This window comes from Megalops cyprinoides, chromosome 19 (genome assembly GCF_013368585.1).
Source record: "Megalops cyprinoides isolate fMegCyp1 chromosome 19, fMegCyp1.pri, whole genome shotgun sequence".
Lineage (NCBI taxonomy): Eukaryota > Metazoa > Chordata > Actinopteri > Elopiformes > Megalopidae > Megalops > Megalops cyprinoides.
Window position 1 is genome coordinate 20,707,490 of NC_050601.1, and position 18,820 is coordinate 20,726,309.

Here is an 18,820-nt window from a genome sequence, read left to right on the forward strand (position 1 = left end):
TGCGGACAGTGTTCATAGGCCACTTAGGCCGATGAAGTGATTTTGCACACAACTGGATACAAGATCATTTCAAGTCCCATCCTTTTTGTTTGGCTGTAACAACCATGAGTTAAAATTGGGAGATTTTCACAGGTTAGACATTAGCGATGGTAGATAAATGTTTGATGTAAATAGTGACCTCTTCTGGCCAGATTGGACAAACACAGGAGGGAGCTGGAAAGTTGGAAAGTGAGTTCCATTTTCAGATGGACAGCCACCCTATCATTGCACTGACGCCCCGTCACTGAAACCTGATACATCCTGCATACGTGCCCAGCCCGCCTCAGCTCACTCTGAGAGAATTTTTTTGTCACAAGGAAATACAGTTCAACATTAATACAAGGTGCAATACAATTAGCAAATTGTCTGTATTAAAGTATTTTAAGGCAAAGCTAGTTTTTGACTCCCACCTGGATCTTTCTCCAAATTTGGCTGCATGAAACTGCTGTGGTATAAGAAACCATGGAAATCGACATGCCAGGTCTTTCAGAGAGATTTTAATCACCTTGGGAGCATCTTACTTGTTTTTATTTTCTGTCCTGGAGCCTGGTGGATTTAGAGAAGGAACAGTAATCTGCATTGCTAGCAATGGGGGGGGGGGGTGCTGGACAACAAAAGCATATTTAATTAAAGCAAAGCCATCTACAACACCATATTTCTTCAAAGCAATAGCGTCACCACCACGCACCACCATATTCTGTCAGGGCAAAACCATCAGCACCACCATATTTTATCAGAGTAATCATGTCAACAACACCCTATTCTAACAAAGCAAAACCATCAACAGCACCATATTATATCAAAGGAATACTGTCAACAACACTATATTCTATCAAAGCAAAGCCCTCACTGTCATTATGATGCAAGGAATACTCTAACGTTAATTTGTTGATAGTTTTGCTTTGATAAGTTATGGTGTTGATGACAGCATCAAAGTACCGTATATTCATATTCCATCAAAGCAAAGCCATTAATAATTTATTGTTAGAGTATATCTTGTAGCACAGTGCTCATTGCAAGCAGGATCACTGGAAAATGTCAGACATTGACATTCTCACTACAAAACTGAGGTTTTACCTGCATCCTTATTTCCTACTTGTCAGCCAGTTCTCGACGGATAGCTTTGGTGGCTTGTGAATGAACACCCGCGTTTGTGTTAGTGCTTCTGTGGTACAGGAGGTCATTGCAACCCCCTTTTTTTGCAGTCAATTTACTTTGACGAGCCTCTGTATGGGAGATCCCTGGATGAGAGCCCCGGAGGTCTGCCGGACTGGGTGACATCAGAGCTGAGTGTGGGGGAGGATGCCTGGTCCCCCCTGCGGAGAGAGAGGCCCAGCTCCCCTGCAACCTCCTCACATGCACACAGGTACCCGTTCAGCTTGCTGCCGAAACTCCAGACTTCAGCGTCATTGCGTGGGGCTGTCAAATCATCACCAAGATCACTGTACTCCATACATCAGTATCATCACAGAGCTCTGTCAAATCAGCACTGAGATCAGTGTACTCCAAATGTCAGTATCATCAAACAGTGCTGGCAAGCCACCACTGAGATCAGTGTACTCCATCCGTCAGTATCGTCACACAGCAGCGTCAGATCAACACTGAGATCAGTGTACTCCATACGTCAGTGTTGTCACACAGCACTGTTAGATCAACACGGAGATAAATGTAATTCAAATGTCAGTGTCATCACACAGTGCTGGCAAACCAACATTGATATCAGTGTGCTTCGCAAAGAGCTGTCAAATTATAGGGTATGTGTCAGCAGTTGAAATAATGGTCACATTTGAGAGAGTTAACAGATCTTTATGGTGTGTGGATCGTCTGATAGTGTGCACAGTCAATGGGATTGGGCGTCCAGATGACGTAAAGATCAGTTCTGAATTTGACAGATACTTGATACCCCAAAATACCGTTACAAAGAAAAAAAACCTGGAAGTTAAAAAAATGAGAGTACAACAGTTTCACCGCAAGCTGTATACTTTCTTAGATTTTCTTATTAACCAGTTTGCTCATATTTTGTGTCAAATTGCTGCAGAGCTTTTGTGAATCCACAGTTTTTAGCTATGCACACAGGTACCTGTCCAATACAGAGTCGATGAGATGCTCTTCTGAGGTGCTGTCATTTTGCTTCTCTGTGCAAGCACAGCTGGAAGGCCAGGCTGCCTCGTTCATAATGTACATGGTAGGGGTTTCAGTTGCTTTTTGACTTTTGTATGGATGGAGAAATGAATGACGTAGGAATGGGGGAAATCAAGTGAAGTTTAGAAAAATGCTGAACAGAACACTCTGTGGTGGGATTCACATACACAGTGTTGTAGTTGACATAATACTTAGCTGCAGCAAGGTACAGTACACAGAAGAACATATTTGAACGAACTTAAATGTGGGTGCGCTGGAGTCTCTGAATTTGAATTGTCATATTTTGGTAATACATAAAAGAGAATGTTCCTCCCCCTCCACCGTTCTAAATAATGTTTAGGCTAAATATGACTGGGTATCCTTATTTAAAGGTATGTCCAATTATCAGTGCTCAATTAATGAGATTATATCACAGTGTCTTGCTAGATTATCATTCTAATTACCATTCATGCAATTCGCTCACACAGAGCTCTGTTAATTGGGTGATTTTAGTACTGATGCCATTTCAGTGGGTTTTAGGTGGATTTCTTTCCTCAAACGCCAGAGAAGTGTCTCTGAAGTCAAATCCTCTTAAAGTGTCTGTGATTGATACTACCAAACTGCGATGAAAACGCTATTTTAGCTTTTTTTACTTTTTGTTTTTCTCTTCACACATTTACAGTAGAGATAATCAACTCTCTGGAGGAGGTCTGTAAAGAGGAAAACTTCTGCCTTATAATGAAGCACAATACGTGAGAGTGTGAAGTTTTGTTTTACATTTTCACTCTCTGTCCTTTTTTACAGTTATATTTTATCAATTTGTAATTCGTTTTCTGCACCTTTAGCATAGCAGGGCAAGCAGTTGTGATCACTGATTGGCCATCCACTGTTGTCATAGCCTATTGATGATTCTGAAACTTCAGGTGCCAGGTTTTGATGCGAGCGCAAAGGTTTTGTGAGAGAGGTGTTGATTGCACCGTGATTGTGGAATGTTTAACTGAGAATCACAGAGCAACACAAGTGTGTCACATATCACATTTAGGCTGAGAGTTGAAGTGCACTACATTAGAAATATCAGTACTTTGAAATGCACAGGTAGAGGATAAGAGCAGCTTTTTCAACTACAAGTGCTGCCCAGCCACAGTTATGATTTGCATTCACTAGCGTGCGTGCGCATTATCTGCACCAGACATAATTTTGGTTAGTGCAACCAGTATAAAACCAAATCCCGAAGTAGCTGTGCGAAAGTTTGACTTCGCATTTCCTATAAGCCTTTTTATTCTTAGCTAATGCAGCTGATGAACCCTGCTGCGCCACCTCCTATACACACTGCCGGTATGCATACTACAGCTATACACACTGGGGCTGTATACACTACAGCTATACGCACTGCAGGTGTGCAGGCTACAGCTATACGCACTGCAGGTGTGCAGGCTACAGCTATACGCACTGCAGGTGTGCAGGCTACAGCTATACGCACTGCAGGTGTGCAGGCTACAGCTATACGTACTGCAGCTATACACACTACAGCTTTATGCACTGTGGGTATGCATACTACAGCTATATGCACTGTGGGTGTGCACACTACAGCTATACTCACTGGGGCTGTATACACTACAGCTATATGCTCTGTGGCTATACACACTACAGTTATATGCACAGCAGCTAAGAACAATACACTTATACACACTGCAGTAATTTTGAAAAAAATACTGTTCCTGTCCCTTACACCCCCCAGATCCTGACACCTGTTCATAATACAGTCTCACCATGAAATAGCTAATTAGTCTGTAGTTGTTACTTAAAGGAATATTTTGTGACTGTCCTTATTGACATAATAATTTTAGCAATTGCCTTTATGAACCGAAAACTTGAGCTTGTGCAAACTCTGCAAATTTGTAGCTTCTAATGCCTGTTTTAATAAATTCCCCCTCCATACGTCCCCCAAGGTCATTTGCTGTCATTTATTTTTACTTGCAGCAATTGATTCTAATGCGCTGGCAGGTTTCCTCAGTTTCCTCTGTGTGTTTTGCTTCCACCTGATCACGACATTTAACAGGATAAATTCTCCCACAGAATCGCAGGTGTGGTGTCTGCGGAAACCCAGTTGCGGCGGCGGTGTGGTTTGTGCTTTAATTAAAGCCCATTTGTGAAATTTTAGTTTGATGACTGTTTTGCCTGGGGAGGCAGCATTCGTAGCAATTAGCTGAACAGAATTAGCATGAGCAGGTGTTTCAAATTGAATCAAATTTTGCTTTCATCGAGTTGCTCTCATTGCATGCACTTTAAAATCCCTCAGAAAAAATCCTCTGTTCAGTTTTACTGGCTTTTAACACCCCTAGCCTACTCAATTCACAAGCATACAGGGGCCCTTATAAATTCATAGCAATGTCAAGGGTGCCGTAGGTTGCATTAAAGTAACGTCTTCCTCAAGCCTGTGTGTTGTCGCACTGACAGATTGGCTGCACATGTTCCACGGTTAATTTTTATGAGAATGAGAAAAAAAACTGTGGCACTCCATGGTTTTATGAAGTACTTTAATGATCACCGCTCAGGGACGAAGCAGAAATTCCTTGACCTCCAGAGAGCTCGGTGAATGACCTTGAGATGTTGCGACACTACTCAGGGGATATTTAGCCTCATAGCCAAATTGTTATACCTCATTACCGGGCGTGGTCTTCTGTCTCTCCCACTCACAGCACAGCCGCTGCTGTGAAAATGTCTCAAGCCCAGAGCCAGGATAAAGCAGAACGGTGCAGGCCTTCGACAGGACAGTGGTGAGGTCTGGAGGCTTCGCCTCACGCCTTTAAAAACATTTTCCATGTCAAAGAATTTGAATCGACTGTAAGGCACTCGTGGATTGTCTCAGGGTTACCAGCCATGTTTACCATTTTTGTCGTGGCATTTAGCTCATAGTTCTAATTTCTAGACGTCGTTGGCACTCAGCATTGGATAATGCTGTCTTTGCTGTTGGAGGATGTTTTTGTCATTGCTGTTAGAGAATGTTGTTGTCGGTTTTCTTTAATGTTGCCAGCTGTGGTGAGGTTGTTGTCATTGTTCCAGTTTAAAGACAAAATACAGGATCCTGGAACAATTATCCCTGATGCAGTTAGTAGGATGGCAGTGAAATAGTTTTGTAGGGGGGGCCCTGACTCAATTAACTTTGCACTAATTGTCTGTTGTGCAGGTGTTCTCTCATGAGATTTGACCATTGACTGATAAGAAACATTAAACTCTGCATCTGTCTGTGTTTCTTTATATGGCCACCAGATGGTGTTCTTTAGCTGCAAATAGCGTTACCTGAAGGGGATGCATAGGACAAATGCCAGTGAGGCCATGGAAGTGAGGTGATCACTCAACACCTTCATTAATCCTTTTGTACATGACTTATTTTATGCTATGTAGTGCACCTGTTACGTTACATGGTTCCTTATGTTTTCATCAGTAAGCTTCTCATAGTTTTCACCGCTGTAACGATTATAATGTTAAAAATCACTGTTTCCTCAAAGCTAACGTTAGCTAGAATTTTTCCAATCTAGTGTTATAATCACACCGGTGTGACTGTATGTGCAAAAGGGCTAATCACACCAGTGTGACCATACGCACAAAAGAGTTAAAGCCTATGGGCTGAATGAAAGTTTTTACCTGTCACTTACAGCCTGGACTTATACATGGATCAGTCAGTAATATCACTGACAGCCTTGACTATGGATCAGTAATGTTACGCATGGCTTGTACTTGTATATATGGATCAGTAATGTTACATATGATTTTTACTTGCATATGAGTCAGTAATGATACTTATGGCTTACACTTGCATATGTATCAGTAATGTTACACAGGGCTTATACTTGCATATGGGTCAGTAATTTTTCTTATGGTTTATACTTATGTATGGATCACTGATTTGTACTCATTCCACTGTTGTGGGTGAAAAGAGGAATAAAGATCCGAAAACCCCAATGCAAGACACAGTGGCTACCATATTGAGTAAGCATCTGTAGAGAGGTATTCACTGGAAAAGAGTAAGGATTTTTACTCTGCTATTATTCCTGCAAAGTGCTGGGGGCATTAATCTGCAGTTCAGGTAACTGTGTCAGTTCCAACTTTCAGACGAATTTCTTCTGCTCTCTCTTTGCCTGTTGCCTTAGCCTCCCGTCTGCATGTGTTCATCTCATGAGAATGCTCAACAAAAACGTCCCTTGTGTGTTATCTCCCACCTGCTGGGCTATAACAGCGTCCTTGCAAGCTACAGCGAACGTCCCGTGAACCACTGTTCTGTGATTCTGTTTTTCTCGTGAACAAACTTCACTGTGTGCCCTGGCCTTGGCTCCAGGTGTTGTGTTGGGGCCAGGTGAGGCAGGTCTACCTGAGCTAGGCCCGGCACAGCGCCACACCACCTGGAGGTCAGATGGCACACATTTATGTCAGGTGACTTTAATCAGGGCTGAGGCTCCTAGTTGGTGTGCGGGTACTTTGATCTCCACCCCAGACTCCACGCCAGTCTCATCAGAATCGCTTACCCTTGTCTGACCGGACCTTACAACCTGATTTGCTCTGCTCCGCTCTCTCTGCACTGGGCTTGGTGCACACAGACCTCTACCACTGCCAAGGCTACGTGTGGGAATGCAGCTAGGAGTTGAAGTTTATACGGTGTAGTCTATTCATGGGAAATCCCTATTGTAGTCCTTTGAATGAAGAGTATTTTTGAACATCTTAAGCAGAAGGTGAAAGCGACCCCGGGTGTTGGAGGGAGCTTTGGCAACCTGAAATCCCTCCAAAGCTCCAGACGGCTTTCACACTAGAGCCAGTGTTCTTAACAAAGTTTCTCCCGTCAGCGAAACGGAATTTATGGGCTTTGAAAGAGCTCCCTCTACTGGACTGCACGGGTGATCTGCAGTTTGCGGAAAGCCGATGAATCGTTTTCTGGGTAGCTCTGATACAGGAAAAGTAATCTGGAAACAGGCACAGTCTCTAGATGTGCTACGGTAAGATTAAGCGGCACTTTGTGGCACTCTCCCCTGTAAGGACCCGAGATCAGTGCTTCAAAGAAGAGAAAGATCGAGGAATATGATGCCCTCCCATGGGAGATAGTAGCTAGGGTCTTTTATCAGTTACAGCCATTTAGCTGGAGGTTATTTGAACGGGCTGAAAAGAGCACAGCTTGTGTAATTAGCCCAATTAAATGTCAATTAAGAGTGAAATGCGTTAGCTGTGCCGGCCTAAATGAAGGATACAGTAATAGTGCCTGAACTGCATGTGGCGAATCACGGAACCAGACTCTTCCATTTGAGATGAACTTAAACTTTAGAGGGCAAGAGTGAAGAGGGTCAAGCCTCCTTCATCCAAAACCGTAAACCCCACCAGGTATCTTACAGAAGCCCGTAAAAGGATAGGGAAGTATCAGGGAAGTATATGTATCACACAAAGGAGCAGGGAAGAGGGGAGATAGCCCCACGTCAAATTCCCAGCAGATGGAGAAAACTCTAAACACGTACCGAGGAGTGAAACGCTAGGCTCTGGAGCATAAATTAGAGATCTGAGGCGAGTCTCTGCTCTGTCGGAGTGCCCCCTCCGTTTGATAGTCCAGCGCCAGCGAAACGCAGGCAGCATTCCTCACATGAGGCACGTGAAGACCGAGGCACCGGGGCCCGCTGCGGAGAGCGCAGAGCGGGGGCCCACGCAGGAAGCCATAATGCGGCCATTGAGAGGGAGCCCCAGCCTTTGTGCCTCTCTCTCGGTTCTTTCATAACGTATGCAAATGTTCCGCCCCAACGCCGAGATATCTATCAGTGCCCCCATGTCCTCAGCAGCTTGAAAGGAATTCCTGACATTCTGATTGCTCACTCTCTCTCTCTTTTTTTTACTGGCCTGACTACAGGAGAAGACACACGTACGGGGAAAAGTTGCCGTCCCGCGCCCGGGCCTCCAGCCCAGATCAAACGGTGAGCGCTGATACGATCTCAGTTGACAATTTGCAGCTCTCTGATGTGTGCTCGTTTTAATCATCGTCAGCATCCAAACATTCTGTCTAAATTGTGACCTCATTTCCTGTCTGGTGCAGGTTCCAGGTTCAGAATGTTCTGTGCCGTTGTTAGGCCCAGGGGCACAGGAGTTCTAAATGTCACATACAGGGCATATGCAGTTGACTTGAGCAGGGGAAAACGTTTAATATAATTCAACACAGAGTGTCGTACAGTATATTGGTGATCCTCCGTATGGTGTTTGCTTGTATGAATTGATAAAAATGAGCATGCCCCATTGTGCCATACAGGCAAGTCACAAGCCCAGCGGCAGGGCTGGCGGATAAGTGAGGGTCCGCTTGGGGCCTGCCGGCCTTCTGTGTACCACTATTACTGCCCATGCGGTTGTTTGGCCTTGCTGGGTGGAGACACAGGCCAGCAGCAGACTAAACACTCTTGATTGCTGTGCTGGGCCCAGACACACAAGCCCGTTCCTTTAGTTTTGTTTTTTATCTTTTATTTTTATTTTGTCTTTTTTTTACACCCCCCCCCCCCGCCTCCAGAGTGACGAGCGCAGGAGAATAGTGACGTCTTCCGACGACAGCGACCTCGAAGCGCGCCTCAACAGCTGGAATCTTGGGGTAGGCTGAGGCATTTTCACTTTTTTCCTTTTGTTTGTGGTTTTTAGCGTCGCTACCCTGCCAGGCAACCTTGTGCAGAGTAATGCAGAGATGCTCAGTATAACAGTTGTATTATTCATGCCATACAACGCGCAGTGTGTGAAGTTCACATAATGCTAGAATACATTAGTTCAGTCGTATCAGGTCTCTGTTGCCCTCCTCACATGCTCCTCACACTCCCACCCCCTCACAAATAAACACATTTTAACCCTACCAACGCTCGAATCCATCCCACACATACGTACTCAGATCTAGCCCTGTACTCCTTCAATTATATGTGAATGCAAAAGTTGGATTAAGTGGATCCAATACCTTTATTATGGTGTAGAGCTCCCCAGTGAAAACACTCTATCCAGGTTGCTGTAATTGAATCGCTGCTGTACTTGAATCGCTCAAGACAATTGCAGCACTTCATGGCTTTTTATGGCAAACATTATTGTATACAGAAGGATTCTTTTTTTTAAGTAGCATGAGCCAAGAAGCAGACTTGAGTGGGAAATGGGTGTATGTGTTTACGCCCTGCGTCAGCGCAGGCACCTGCAGAGTTGAAGCACTCTCAGCACCGCATTGCAGTTGCTTGTTGGCTGTGAACTCCTGTATGAGATCAGATTTGACCTTTTGTGCGCAAAATTATTCACAGTGAGCAGACACCAGCATCATCTGCTGTGACTCAACACCATTACGAAAGGAAGAGCGTGCCATTCCGATAACATCTGGCCAGCTTTCTTGGAGGCACTTATGTAAACTGAAGGTCGCGGTGTTTTTCTCCAGACGTGGTCCCCTGTCTTCTATCTCATCTGGAGTGTCTTTGGCTCAGTTTCCACTGGCCCTGTCCCTGGTTCATATTATGATTTGTTTGTTCCCTGTCGTGTACCCGCTCAAGGTCCTCAGTAAGGGTGTAAATTCGCAGCCGTCAGCTCCACCCCCCTCTTCGCTCTTCGCAAAGTCAAGGCTTGGCATGAGGTTCCCTCCATGACCTGCAACAGTAATTATTTGGAGTTGTTTGTATCTGTTACTGCCCATCAGAAACTGGGAGTGTATTTTTCCAGGTTGCTGCAATGCACGTCACCCCAGATCCCGTGACGCACAGTGATCTCCCAGTCCCGACTCCCCTGCGTTGCACCATGTGTGGGCTTGTTTCCGTCCGCTGTGCTCATCTGCTGCTTGGAGGTCAGGGGTCACGTAAAAAGTAGGCTGTGTTTGCGTTACATTACATGGAGGCACAGTGAGGTCCTGAAGGGCTCGGTGCCGGTATGGTCAGAAGCACGGTGGCCTCCTTCTCCTCCCAAGCAGAGATCAATGCCTCTGTCTGGCCTGACAAGTTCAACATTTACTTTGATGTTCCCCTCGCTTACGCTTGGCAAAAATTGCTGCTGTTTACATGAGATCACACTGTTCCATCAGCAGGCCTGCTTCCGCCAAACATGCATGATTGCACCTTGGCCATGTTGAGTACTAGGCAACCAACGTCACCTGCAGCTGGAGGTAAGAGGAGACTAATTTGATACTGTGGACACAGTTTGGCAGAAATGAGCCATTCTGATGTAGTTGTCTTGACACAGGACAGACTGAGTCAAAAGCAATGGAGGTCCAAACATGGAAGAACATTACAGTACGTTCTCTTAATTCTTGGGAGATTGTAATAGGACAAGGGAACCTTCCTCCCCCCTTGGCCTTGGTCAAGGCCTTGGGGATACTTGTGCATTTGTCACTTCCTGGTACGTAGACGCCTTTGTTGAATTTAAAGAAGTCAATAACCATCTACAGAATGTAGGATGTAGCACTTTTGTTTGACTGACCCTGGGCTCAGTGGGAGGGGTCATCACTTCATTTGATTTCTGTAATCAGTCATGCAAGCACAGTTCAGACAGCAGCCGGCTTTCGCAATAAAGGCAACCGCCTGAGGTCTGGCCTCCGGCATGCTGGGGTTTGTTCTCGATCGACCGGCCTGATAGCCCCCCCCCCGCACACCTGCCCAAAACTGAAGGCATTGCACGTGTTCCTTTTTCAATGAGCGCCTTCAGTGCCTGGGAATATGGCAGCCTACGTGCTAATACATCAGCGTGGGTGACAGGGAGCGGTATGTGCCTCTGTAGATAAGGATCTCCAGGCTGTGGCTCTGTGCCATTTGCTCCACGGCTGCTTATCTCTGAGGCTGCAGGGGGGCCTTTCATATTCATCGCATTCTTTGGCACTGATGAAACCATTTTACCAACCGCTACAGGATATGAGGACCATATCCTTTGACTGTGTTACTAACCACTCCACAGGATAACTACCATATCCTTTGACCTCTCCTACTAACCTCTCCATTAGATAACTACCATACCCTTTGACCATGTTACTAACCACTCCAGGAGATAAATAACATATCCTTTGTCCGTATTACTGACCACTTCAGGAGATACCAAATTCTCGAACCACTCTGCTAATCAACACAGTGGATAAGCCAGTGTTTTGAAATAACAGAGTTCACAGTGCTCTTGGAAGAGTATAGCCAAGTGAAAGCGGCGACCCTGCGAAACGCCAGCTTTGGCGTTCGGAGCGCGAGTCCATGTTGAGCAGAAGAAGCTGGCAAAAACGAGTCATCCGAGAAGCGCGCGCTTTGAAATCGGACGAAAACGCAGACGCAAACGCCGTGCTTGGCCGCGCCAACTCGGAAAGAGGCCGCTTTGCTGAAAAACAGAACGCGCAGCATCTGGGTCCGTACTCGTCCCATCTGTTCTCATGTCAAAACAATTGTTTTACTACGGGGCCATCTCCTGCTAACAGGAACCACATTAGTGAGCGTGTGCGCTGCATGCATCTCACACACACAGACACACACACACACAGAAACGCACCTGTCATTTATTTTGGCCACTTCCTGCATGTTTGAATTTCCATCTGGTCTGCATCCAGCTGGCTTAAAGACAGAGGCTCCGATCCAAGCGCATCGATTAAAGAAAACGCAGTTCTGTTTGAAAGTATATCTGGCCTGTTTGTAGGAAATCAGATTACTGCAGCAATTATTATTATTTCTTTGTGTTTACAGTTTATTTGTGGACAGTAAATCCCGTTGTAATGCTCTGTGCACGTATATTTAAAGTGCAGGCCAGATGAAGTCTCTGACACTTAGGATATCGGAACATGTGTGATTTATCAAAAGTAAAGAACGCAAGGAAGTTTAATTGTGAGAACAGGCATTGCAGACCGTATAGGCTTGACGTTCTGCATACGTTCTAGAAAGAGAGTTTGTCGCACATCGAGCCTGGTCTTGGTCGCTGGTTTCACTATGAATTCTGACAAACTGTTCCATTAACCCAATCCAGTGAATGACCCCGTGTGAAATAATACCTCCCAGTGTCAGAGTGAAATTGACCTCTAATTCGTTTTCACGTCCCTTTCGTTCCACCAACAAAAATAAACTTGAATCAGTCCCAAATAATGAGAGGCACTGAGAGGATGACCGAGCCAGGGTGCGTTTGCCTGGACGGCGCGCTGAGAGTGCCGTTGTTTCGCTCGGCCGGTAAACGGCCTCAGATTGCTTACTGATGTGGGGTTTTGTTGACAGACGGTTGGCAAAAGAACAGCAACTACAACAACAACAGGAACAGGGTTAGCGGCAAGTGGCCACCCAAAGTGGTCAGAGGCAATGTTGTGTGTAAACAGCTTGGGCAGAGTAAAGAGCCGACATTTCGCCTTTTGAAGCGGCTCGGTGTCACCCGTGAGAAGCAAACAGGGCTGATGGTATGTTCCGGCGGGGGGGGGGGGAGTCACGGGAAAAGACCAGTAAGGGTTTGTTGCACTTGTTTTACCTTTACAGATTGAAAAACCCAGGTATTTGCGAGAGAGGCCCATCCCGCTGTCTCCGGTAAGTGCACGGCTCCTCTGATCACCAAAGCTGACATTTCTGTTTTCCATAGTTACGCCTCAAAACAGCGTGGGAAAAAAAAACACAGGAAAGAGAGATGCATCAAAGTGCTACCACCATACTGATTCCATTACAGGCGGGAACAGTGGCACCAGCACTGAAAAACACGGTGGAAGATACTAACCAAGATGCTCTGTGAGAAATTGTCAGTTATAATAAATTAAAAGCAATTTCACCTTAGTAGCCCCTGCTTTTCGAATTAGGAAAGCATTATAAGCGGCTGTGAAGTTTTGCTCACTTTATTTTGGCAGAGATTTGACGTCTGGAGACGGGAACCTTAAAGAAGCATCGTGGCTGATCAGCTTTGTGTTGGCTCAGGCCAAAATCCCGCAGCAGAAAGCCGTCTTTGAAGTTGATGTTCCCCTCATGACTTGCGCGGTTAAATATAGCGGCGGGCATGACTCTGCTTAATGGCCGTTGCCTTTATTTCCCTGAGGGGGAAGTGCTGCGCTCAATTAGATAAACTTCAATCACAGGGCAGCGCTGACCCTCTGCAAGCTTTTGAACAATCACCGCTGCTCAGCTTTCCCATAATTCCCTTCTATGGAGCGGCACTTTTTTTTTCGCCACTCGTCATTATTTCATGATAACGTTAAACAGTTCTTAAGTGTCACGGACGAGTGTTTGGTGAGAACGGAACATGAAAGAGGTAGCCCCGAGCCAAAAAAAGAGGGGGACTAAATTATGGCTGTTCCTCGTGCCCTGTCGTCCCCGCCGTTGTGTGAGATTAGGCTGCACCTTACTCGGAAAGGCAGGTCTGGATTCGCTCTCGGGCGCGACAGCAGGAAGCCCGCTGTCCGAATTCAGAGGGCTCGTGGTGTGGCTGTGTCTCTCAGCACGGTGCCAAAAAGCCAGCGAATGATACGTAAAACCAACCTTTATGTTTTTTTTTTTTTTTTGTTTAAAACAAGCACAAAGTTCAGCCTGCATGGAAAATTGAGAAAGTCTCCAGTCGTAGAGATGGGAAGTGTTGTTTAATTTAGTTTTAAACATTTCCACGCTCTCTCATCCGCCGCAGAGATAGAACAGCGATCGTGCAGTTCGCCACGTCCCCTCTGTTCTCCATGAAGGAGAAAAAAAGCCTACCAGGGCCAAGGTTCATCAGTGCCGTTCCCTTCCGTCATATGATTTTGTGACAGAACAGCTAATGCCAAAATGATTGAGCACAGCACATCTGCCCAGGTCTAATGTGAGCACTACTTAAGCATGGGTTAAAGATCTCTCTAGTAAATTATTACTAGCGTATATGGGCTCTGATATTACCAGACCGGAACGCAATTTTATTAAAAACAATCACTGGCGTGATGTTTTTTCGGATGAGTTTTAACCAATGGTTGCCTGTTTAGGTGACGTACTGGCACGAGAGCGCTGTTCTTATCCAATTGGCAACTAGTTTTAACTTTCTGTGAGGCGGTGCCAGGAAGTATTTGCGGGGACTGTATCAGTTGATTACTGCACAATAGGCTAGCATGCAATAAATGGCGATAGGCTTGGTTAGAAGCAAACGGTAATGACAGACAAATGTTTGGCGTATGTTGTCACAAATTAAACGAGCCCGGGAGCTGCTTTGCACCATGTGTTTGAAAAAAATACAGTATGGGACAAGTGGCAAAAGGTATTGTCTCGGCATGATACAGATCCCTCGCACAAAGAGACTGATCCACTCACGTCATTGCCTGTGACTTTAGGTAATGTTTAGCGCACAAGCTGTCAAAACAGATGTTTTCACAGAACGTTGACGAGTCCACAAACCGCAACATAGACAGAATTTGCAATGTATTGGTCCGATTCTATGTTGATGACTTGGACACATCTTGCTACTCGACCAACTTTTATTGAAATTACGCTTTTCATTTTTAATAGCATTTAAGAAAAAAGGAAGCACTTTTAATTTGAGCACGGAGATACAAAATTGTTTTAATTTATTTTCTTTTTTTTATTTTGAATCAAAGCTGTTGTGGTAACGCTAAATGTACGTGCGTCCCATTTTGTCCCCCCCCCCCCCCCCCCCCCCCAAAGAAAAAAAAAACATTTCAGGCTCAGAAAAATTTGTTGCTTTTAGCCCTGCTTAAGAAATGGAAAAATCGGTATCTGTCGGTCAAAAGAGCCAGTGTCTTTGAAACACCGATGTTTGCCCAGTGCTCCTGGTACTGGTATGGCATAGGATGATGGTGACATCACCGTCAAGTCACCGACTGCATGCAGGGTGATAATGTTAATGGAGGTAGACATTGCGTTACATTATCATGGATTACATTTCTTCAGTTTATACAGCTGGATACTTACTGGTATCTGGTACTGCAATTTGGGTTGAGTACTATTGCTCTTGGATACAGTGTTAGTAACTATTGTGCTTCAGGCTCTACTTCTTACCACCATACCACAGTGCTGCCCCTGAGCTTTGAATGCTGGGAAAATGTAAATGCCTTCCAAATAAATTTGATTCATAACTTGCTGTCACAGCTGTGTCTTGCTGATGTCTAATTATAGTCACTGCCGTTGTTAATATTGAAAAGGATTATATTGAATGCTCAAGCTCCTCAGCATGGTCTTTTGAGGGAACACACATCTGTACCATAGAGATAGAGCTGGAGTTGTGCTGTGTGATTATGTGTGTTATGCCAAGTCTGAAATGATGGATTGCAATATTTCATCCTTTTTCCCCTGAAAACCTGTGTCAACCACTGAGAACCTGACTAATGACACTTTAGGGGTGAGTGGGTGAGAGTCTTATGCTACATTCATACTGCAGGGTTTAATGCTCAATTCTGAATTGTTGCTAAGATCCAGTTTTTTTTTGGTCTGACTGTTCATTTTCAATGTGGGCCATATCAGATATTAGTGTGAATGGATTTCCATCCTGAAATGTCCTGCTTATGCATATATACAAAAACAAAAGGTGTCACTTCTGTCTAGTCATGAATAATTGTAATGACGAGGGTAATCTGCCACGTGCTGTAAAAATCACTTGGGCCACATTAAATACTGGGTCACATATGAGGGGAAAAAATGAGAACTGGGCCACTTTCAGCTGCTGTCTGAACATGGCCTTACTCTTTTTGCACATTTGTGGATCATGTTTATATGTGGCAGATACATGGGTTCTGGAAAGTTTTTGTATATGTGTGGACTTTGCATTTCAGGAGTGGTGCTGTGTAGCAGTCGCCTCGCTTTCCGCCTGCAGCCTCATTGCTGCTCTACTCACCGCATCGCTGTATTGCTTCATTGCCCGGTCCGCTTACGGCATTACTGTTTAACTCGCTGTGGCACTTTAATGAGCTGCAGAATTGCCCTCTCAGCTGTATTTGGTACATCTCGTAGAACAAAAAACGCGTCTCTGTCACTAACCATAGGAGCGCATGGCTTCGGCCGCCTCCACTCTCCCTAAACGGATGTCCGATACCTTTCTTTTAAATGTCACATCCCTGCCAGGGTGTACCGGGCCGCTCTGTGGCAGTGTTAATGACATGGGTGGAGGGAGGGGGTGTGGTCACTGGGCGCTTATCAGCTGTGACTTTCGCTTCTCATTGGTGTGAAAAGGGGGTGGCACCCGGCCCTGTTGGGCTCCCAGTGTTTGCGCTGGAGACCGCTGAGATCGCAGGAGACACCAATCCGTTTGGCCGCTTTTTTTAAACAGCCCTCTGTGATTAGCAGGTCCTTTTCTCCTCTGTATTTTAACGGGGAAAACGATCAAGTCGTGGCACAACATTTTAGGAGCAGCGCTGTTTCGTATTAGCAGAAAGTGGCCAATAAAACATTCAGTCCAGGTTTTACCCCTTTTTCGTAAGAAGCGATGAATTTGTTTTCCTCCTGTTTTTAACATCTCGGGGAACGTGAAGAGAAGCAGATGCGCTGAGATGTATTTTGAACATCAGAGAGGCTCTGCGCCGCGATGGCTATGTTTTTACTGGCCGCGCTGACTCCTCTTCGCACCCTGGCCCGCTATCCTGAGTCATAATTCCCCCGTCAGAGGGGAGCTGTGGGTGGCTGCCGTGAACTGAGTGCTTTTTTGGACGGACTTGAAAGCGCGCGGGGAACGGGCCATGCTTCAACACATCTCAGGGCCGCGCTCGGTATCACTGCCTCCAAAGCCTGTGAGTCACCCCGGCGCTGACAGACACCTGAACCTTGCAATCGCTTCGAACTGCGCAAGTTGCTCCCTGATAAACTGGGTCTCTCCCCCACCCCCCAAATTTATCAAAATGCCGTATGATTCGTCCGCTTTGCCACGACAAAGCTTCCCACCTGTCCAACAGCTGATGGGGAAATTCCACCCCGATTGCATTACAAACTTTGCAAATGACGTCTCAGCTCTCCTGATCTTTGCCATGTGCAGCTAAGCGCCTGAAGATGAATAAGGCCATTTCTCATGCACCATATCGAATGTATGAAGGCAGCCTAAGCCACAGATAATATAGGTTTTTAATCAGAAGAGGGTAGTTGTCTAACATTTTCATATTATACAACACAGAAAAACATTAGTGCAGGGGTGTTTGGAAAGTGCAGTGCTGCAGCGTGTGGAAATGTGTGCTGAACCCACCACTAGCCGATTCGTCTCCCATTTTTATCAGCTTATCTCTTTTGCACTTCGGCCCGCAGAGGGTTTCGGAAGTGTTCGAACATCTTGCTTTCATCATCCCCTCCCAGACGCCCACTCCGTTCCCACACTGTCCGGCTTCTGAAATAGATTCTTCACGCTTGCGGAACGGGAACCATCGAGAAAATCAAATCCACAACTGTTCCCTGTTTACCCTGGCCGCAAAGGGAAGGTCCCGCGTTCCGACAGTAGACGGATGGAACAGCTTATGTCACAGCCAGGCCCTTTGAATCCCGCGTCCGAGGCTTTCCTTAGGAGTCCCTGCGGACCGATCCGCGCTGCAGGCCCAATTAGAGAGGGGCCCGATAACCAAGCCGAACGTGTCCAGGAAATGCAGGCCTCTGCCTCACTGAGGTCCAGTCCCCGTTTGCAGATGCTACAGGGGAGATGAAATTGTGAGGCCTTAGAGATTTGCACATCTTCCGGGAAGCAGCCATACCGTTCGACTGGACAGTGATACTTCCCTGTTTTGCTTTTCAGAGCTTTCTTTTTGTAAGCAGCTGTAGCTTAAGAGAGCACTATCCAAATTACAATTTGAGGGAAATGCGCATTTGTGTTCTGTCTACATTGAGAGCCTCTGGCTTAACATCTCAGTGATTCAATTGGCTGTAATATAATGTACCAGAGAGGGTCTTTCTAAAAGGAAAGGAAAATACAATTTGAGGCATTGTAGCTGGGTTACAACTAATTAAACATGGAAAAATGTCATTGAAATGCAGTATAATGTCACATATATAATTTACGGTGTTTGAACTCGACACAAGCAGCAATGGGTATGCTTCAAATAATGCATATTTATGCTGCTTTTCATGCCAGATCCTTGTGAGTCTGTATGTTCCCGCTTGTGTTCTCAGAAACAAGTCAAAGCTCTCCCTGTCATCCCAGGCACTCTGTGCAGTGTGGTTAACACCAGGTGTGTGCACATGGATTCGTACGTGGGCGTGTCTCTCAGACAACTCGATGTCGAACCAGTCTCTTCTTGCAATGCGGCAGAAGACTTATCGCCAAGGAGCCGCACTTTGACACGCATGAGGGATTGTGGGATATCGCTCACAGGAAGCGGGCTGACTCACCCGGCCGGCGGGGGGACACCTAAAGCTGATAATGGCTGCAAGCTGCGGCGAGGGGCTCTTAAGGAGCCGCGCCCCCATGCATCAAAGGCTTTGCGTCCGGGAAATAGCTCTGAGCGCTTCCCCCTACACTGACACTGATGGGAAATTCTGTCCCGATGACATCACAGTGCACCTGATCTTTGCCATGGCAGTCAGGTTGTAACTGAAGAAGGGGGCGAAAGCATTATCCAGGCACTCCTCCCTGCAGATGTAGTCGCCTGTGGATCGTGGGCCATTGCAGACGGTTCTGCCGAGAAGTCTCTACAAAGGCGTTATTTCATTCAGCTCCTGTCATAACGACTCCCGGATAAGGTCACATGAGACCTCTGGCAGAAAGGGGGCGCTGTGGGTGCTGTTGTCCACTTCAGCCTGAGCTGGTCTCAAGGCTGGGATGG

At 45.9% G+C, this 18,820-nt stretch overlaps 1 protein-coding gene across 1 annotated transcript in view; it reads left to right on the plus strand.

The window, feature by feature from the left end:
• Positions 1–18,820, plus strand: part of cep112 (centrosomal protein 112) — a 105,478-nt gene that overhangs the window by 2,522 nt on the left and 84,136 nt on the right. The window contains exons 4-7 of the mRNA XM_036552767.1: positions 1,245–1,405; positions 8,042–8,105; positions 8,687–8,764; positions 12,609–12,656. Coding sequence (XP_036408660.1) covers positions 1,245–1,405; positions 8,042–8,105; positions 8,687–8,764; positions 12,609–12,656 — 351 coding nt within the window. The remainder of the gene's footprint in view (positions 1–1,244; positions 1,406–8,041; positions 8,106–8,686; positions 8,765–12,608; positions 12,657–18,820) is intronic.